The following is a 5781-nucleotide window of genomic DNA, read 5'->3' as shown; positions in this document are numbered from 1 at the left end:
CGATTCAACCTAGTCACCTTTGCCCTTTTACGTACTCATTAAAAGGGCTGTAGCCTGGCCTGCTGCCTGACACTGATGCAGCTCATCTAGATTTGTTCATATAATGTGAAAATCAGTCCTTGTTCAGTCATTGTATTAAAATGCCAAGTGAAAAGATAGGCGTTACTGAGGAAAAAACTCTACCGTTAATGGTGATGTGCTGCCACCCTGTGGACATTCAGGGTAATGCACCACTACCAGGTCAAATATACACTGCCTGTCTAAAAAAATAATTTTTTTAATGAAAATAAAAACTACAAGTTGCCATCTGGAATTAAATAAACAAATGCTTAGGATTTTAGGATTGAATCATTACTGCAGTGATTAATATGTTATGGCATATTGTATGTTGGGCAACAATTTTTTAACTATCTGACGCAAGTGTGTAGTTTTTATTTCTCAAACAGCCATGTCGGAAGAAGTACCGATGTCCATATTACAGGATGCCAATGCCAAGATTCATTAGGCTCAAATTCTTTGGTCACCACCAGAGTCCTGACCTTAATCCTACTGAAAGTGCTGGAGTCAACTTTACACTGCTTGTCCAAAAAAAGTTGCGCACTCTTAATATTTCGTTGGACCGCCTGTAGCTTTGATTATATTGTGCTTTTGTTGTGCCATTGTTTCAACATTTATTTCCTTCAAGAGTTGAATTTATTATTAATATAATTGAAAGTAATATTACTTAATAATAGCTCATTAATAGTTAATATTTCCAAAAATGTAACAACATATTCACATTTTAACAGTTCACCGATGTCCAGTAATTATCTCACTGACATGCAGGTAAACAAAATACTTCTATTTTTAGTGTGGAAGTATTGTTTTCATTTTAAAAGTTTTTTTTTCTGTAAGTTTGAACTGAGAAATCAAAATTCCCTTGATCTTTTCACATATAAAGAGGTCGTTGTACTATAAAAACATCCTGTAAGTTTCAGAACTCAAAACGTCCTCGTTAGTCTAAAAACAGCTTATATTAAAGCCAGTCTGCCAAAACAACAGCTTGTGGATTGTTCTACTTTATGATGTAATAGTGTGGCTAAACACTGCCTTCACAGAAGAAGATCAACGCCTGCTTCTACATCGCTGCTTGTTTAGCCCCGCCCACTTATTCACGCAAGTGTGGCAAACGCAGGTCTATGCAGAAACCAAACAATAAACTTTATTTTTAATGAAGTGCCAAGTAAGAACTTGGTCCTTTGTTCACTTCATTTTACTGCGGATTCATTTACAAAGAAGGCACAATTCGAAACAGGATTTTCAGAAAGATTGAAACTAAATGACGATGCTGTGCCAACTATATTGGATCGGACAGTAATGTGCAACACACAAGTGTGAGTAACTGCTTTCATTACGTGGTTACCATTGCTTTGTCTATTATTACAGATAATTTGATATGTACTGAGTATTTATGCACTTTAAACCTAAAGTCCCACACTCAAACTAAAGTCCCACACTCAAACTGACATGTATTTTTAGTGTATCTCTGTTGGTTTACAATGTTTCCAGTGTATATTGCACCATTATACAAGGTAGTGTAATTTCTCCCACACAAAGTGGAAGACGTCGGAAAAAAAACTTGGCAACACTTTAAAATAAGGTTCATTAGTTAACATTACTTAACTACTTTAGTTAACATTAACTAAGAATGAACAAGACTTCTACAGCATTTAATGTTAATTTCAACATATACTAATGCATTATTAAAATCAAACGTTGTGCTTCTTAAGATTAGTTAATGCACTGTGAATTAAAATGAACTAACAATGAACGACTCTATTTGCATTAACTAACAATAACAAATAAATTGGCCTACTGTAATAAATGTATTGTTCATTGTTTGTTCATGTTAGTTAATACATTAACTAACATTAAATAATGGAACCTTATTGTAAAGTGTTACCAAAAACGTTTATGCCATAATTTCAGTGCGTCTATTACAAGTTTCAGCATTTACTGTGAAAAATGTACACAGGTTACATTAACAGCAGCCAGGAAAGATCTCTCTTGCACCACGTGACTGCGGGTTCCGGCTCGTGGTTGCTATGGCGATGACGGTCGGATTTGATGCGGAGAGTCAGTACGCCTTCGGCAGGAATTAGACTGCGCTGCAGGAATATCCGTGAGTACACCAAACCTATTCGTTTTATACAGTCTCAGCAGGTCTTAATGAGCTAAAACGACGATTAGGAGTGTTTCTGAAGGATTTTAAAATGGATAAAATACTAACTGCGCCGTTACAGCGCTATGTTGTGTTGCAAGTCAGGTACAAAAAATGCAGCTCTGTTTATTTAACGTTAGTGTTTATAGAGGAATTAACTTTTTTAACCATAAACATTTTCTGCAGTCGTCTGTATGTATTAAAGAACTCTACCAAAAGATATCTACAGCATTTCTAGCATGTCTAAAAATAACAAAAAATAAAGTAATTATGGCTTTGCTGTATTGCTATATCTAGTATACACTTACTGTATAAAGTACACAAAGTAGTTCAGGTTGATGATGTACAGAGTAAACACATACAGTACAGCAGGTTATCTGGTTGTGCTGACATTGCATGTCTTCACAGGCGAGTTTCCCAAGACAACCTGCTGACAAGACAATGCATTTCAGCCCTCCTGTCAGCAGAGACAGGATCATATCCACATTTCCAAAGGTACACAGTCTAAACTCACATTATGTCAATTATTTACAGGTACTTTAATGGAATAGATCATTCTGTTTTTGAAAAGGTTAAATCATCCAGTATGATTCATTTTGCAAGTCGTACTGTACAGGAAATTCAGCAAGCGTTCTGTAAACTGTAGCCAGCACATCAGATTAGTAGATTGAGAATGTGTGACATCCATAGAGGAGCCTCAGTGCAGCTGGATCCGTCAGGATCACAGGACTGCAGCTAATTCTGCTCAAATAAAAAGGCTGCTCCCTGTACTAGTTTTCTCAGTAGTGGGGTCATATTAAGGGAAATTGTATCCTATTTACTTTCTGACCTTTATTGTGAATGATTTCAAAATGGTATAGGAACATACAGCTTTGCAGTAGACTAGACAAAACTACTGTTCTTACTCACTTTATTGCCAAAACTTAACGTTGTTTATGATGAGTTCATCAGCATTTATTAGTTCTGTTCTATTATTCTGTAGTGTTATAATCCACAAGCCTGCCTACAGATGAAGGATGATTGGAATACAAAAGCCAAGATGGCTTGCCAAGACCGGGCAGCACATCAGCAAGGGTTGGTATACAAATGAATATTTAAAAAAAATTTTTTAATTGTTTCTAATTTTTTAAAAATGTTTCTAAAGAATGATATGAATGTTATGATATAAATTGTTATATTTACTGATACTGTTATAGATAAATTGTTATAGATATTGATACATTACCGTCATGAACAATCATGATTATTCCATTTATACTGTATATAGAGAAAGAGAGAGATTACTAGTCCATTTATTATATAATTATATTCATATTATCTTCTAGGTTTGACAGGTTTAAGATGTCAAAAGCAGTAGTGGTTGGAGATCTCAATGTGGGAAAGACATGTTTAATAAACAGGTAAATTGTATACAGGAGGTTTATTTAAAGGAATAGTTCACCCAAAAATGAAAATTCTGTCATTAATTACTCACCCTCATGTCCTTCCAAACCCGTAAGACCTTTGTTCATCTTCAGAACACAAATTAAGATATTTTTGATGAAATCCGAGAGCTTTCTGACTCTCCATAGACATTTTCATTTTTGGGTGAACTATCCCTTTAAATGATACACACTGTATTTTTCATGGACATTAAGTTCCATTATGTGTTTGCATATAATAGGTTCTGTAAAGATGTGTTTGAGAGAGACTACAAGGCTACTATAGGTGTTGACTTTGAGATTGAGAGATTTGAGATATCTGGGCTGCCCTTTTCTCTTCAAATGTGAGTAGTTTTTTTCTGAATGATTTAAATAGCATGTCTGTTTATTTAAAATGTTCATGTCTTTTATATTTGTTTTTGCACATTACAATATTTGCAGATGGGACACTGCTGGTCAGGAAAAGTTCAAATGCATCGCATCAGCATATTACAGAGGAGCTCAAGGTAAAATGCAGGTTCTCATTTAAAGGAACTGTACACACAAAAATTAACATTTGCTGGAAATGTACTCACCCTCAGGCCATTTAAGATGTAGATGAGTTTGTTTCTTCATGGGAACAGATTTGAGATTCTGATGTGAGGATAATGGGATGTACATTTTCACTGGATTATTATGGCAACAGTTTAAAGTTAAAACACTTTCGTGATGGACTAGTTTGCTTACAAACATGCAGCTTTTCACAAGACATTAATTGATGGACTGGAGTGGTGTGGATTACTTGTGGATTATTGTTTTTATCAGCTGTTTGGACTCTCATTCTGACGGCACCCATTCACTGCAGAGGATCCATTAATGAGCAAGTGATGTAATGCTACATTTCTCCAAATCTGTTGCGATAATGAAACAAACTCATCTACATCTTGTGTGACCTGAGGTGGGTGAGTAAATTTTTTGTATTTTTTTTCATTTTTGGGTGAACTATTCCTTTAATACTCCAGATCAGAGTCTGTTTAAACCCCAATATAATCCTTTGTGTTTCTACTCTAAAAGTTATTATTACTGTCTTCGACATGGTGGATATCAAGAGCTTGGAACACACACAGTAAGTAAAACCTGTAGTGATGTTTTGAAGATTGAAAATGTGTCAAGGAATTGTAATTTTAAGGATTTTTTGTTTGTTTCTCAGACAGTGGTTAAAAGAGGCACTGCAGGAAAATGAACCAGACTCCTGTTTTGTTTTCATAGTTGGCACAAAAAGAGACCTCCTGGTGAGAATAGTCCCCACAGACAAGCATGCATATGTACACATACAACTTGTAAAAGCTATTAAAGACTCCTGCTGTCCTTATGTGAAGTCTGCAGAAGAGTGCCAGAGAACAGAGAGTGATGCCATAAAGATTGCAGCAGAAATGAACGCGGAGTTCTGGTCGGTGTCCTCAAAAACAGGTACATTCTATTTATGTTCATACATATAAATGTACTCCATAGTTGTTGCTATGTCCATTACAAAAACTACAAGATAGATACTACATGTAACTGTTACTACTATGGGTTTGAAGGGGAAAACAACCAGGAGTTTTTCTTTCGTGTGGCAGCTTTGGCCTTTGAAGATGCCATTCTGAAGGACCTAGGGACAGAAATCAGCACCACTCAGATTGGAGATGGAAGTATTCTTGGTAAAGATAGCACTCTGAAATCATAAAACAACAATGTTCACTTATGTAAATGTTGTGTTGTATTGAGTAAATTAATGTGGGTTTGTTATTTCAGATGATAAAGCACTGGAAGATGCACAAGAAAAACCAAAGAAGAAGTCCTGTTGTTGACCTGCAGTGGTTTAAGAAGAAGAACTAACCAATTTGTATTACAGGACAGAATAAATATTTAACCTAGCAGAAAACAAAGTGTTTTTGGTTGACATAACCAACCTCTGAGTTGGTGCATCACTAATGTACTCTCTTGAGAGGGACCACCTTATCAGAACACACATAAAAATAAGGGACTGATATCCGAGATGATTTCAAACATTTGATATGTACTGTAGTATTAACGTCAGTATTTTGTACTGAGCATAAACTGCCATTTAATAATTGCATTGTATTTTTCCTTTTTTATTTTTTTATCTTCCTTTGGCAGACGAAATAAACATACATTATA

At 35.3% G+C, this 5781-nt stretch overlaps 1 protein-coding gene across 1 annotated transcript; it reads left to right on the top strand.

Moving 5' to 3' along the window:
* Positions 1-2092: 2092 nt before the first annotated feature.
* Positions 2093-5781, top strand: rab36 (RAB36, member RAS oncogene family). Its single transcript, XM_016557687.1, has 11 exons — positions 2093-2161; positions 2609-2695; positions 3183-3274; positions 3526-3600; positions 3864-3965; positions 4063-4127; positions 4675-4726; positions 4811-4892; positions 4980-5070; positions 5184-5300; positions 5395-5781. The coding sequence occupies exons 2-11, from the start codon at positions 2642-2644 to the stop codon at positions 5448-5450; spliced, it is 786 nt and encodes a 261-aa protein (XP_016413173.1). The 5' UTR covers positions 2093-2161; positions 2609-2641; the 3' UTR covers positions 5451-5781.

The sequence above is a fragment of the Sinocyclocheilus rhinocerous genome, unplaced genomic scaffold (genome assembly GCF_001515625.1).
Source record: "Sinocyclocheilus rhinocerous isolate Xijiao unplaced genomic scaffold, SAMN03320098_v1.1 scaffold287, whole genome shotgun sequence".
NCBI lineage: Eukaryota > Metazoa > Chordata > Actinopteri > Cypriniformes > Cyprinidae > Sinocyclocheilus > Sinocyclocheilus rhinocerous.
This window is presented reverse-complemented; position numbering and strand designations above follow the sequence as displayed.

Excerpts from the sequence above, each read along its gene's own strand:
- rab36 (XM_016557687.1), top strand. The coding sequence starts at position 2,642 with ATGCATTTCAGCCCTCCTGTCAGCAGAGACAGGATCATATCCACATTT. Across the intron at positions 2,696-3,182 it reads TCATATCCACATTTCCAAAG|TGTTATAATCCACAAGCCTG; the intron begins GTACACAGTCTA and ends ATTATTCTGTAG. Across the intron at positions 3,601-3,863 it reads AAGACATGTTTAATAAACAG|GTTCTGTAAAGATGTGTTTG; the intron begins GTAAATTGTATA and ends TGCATATAATAG.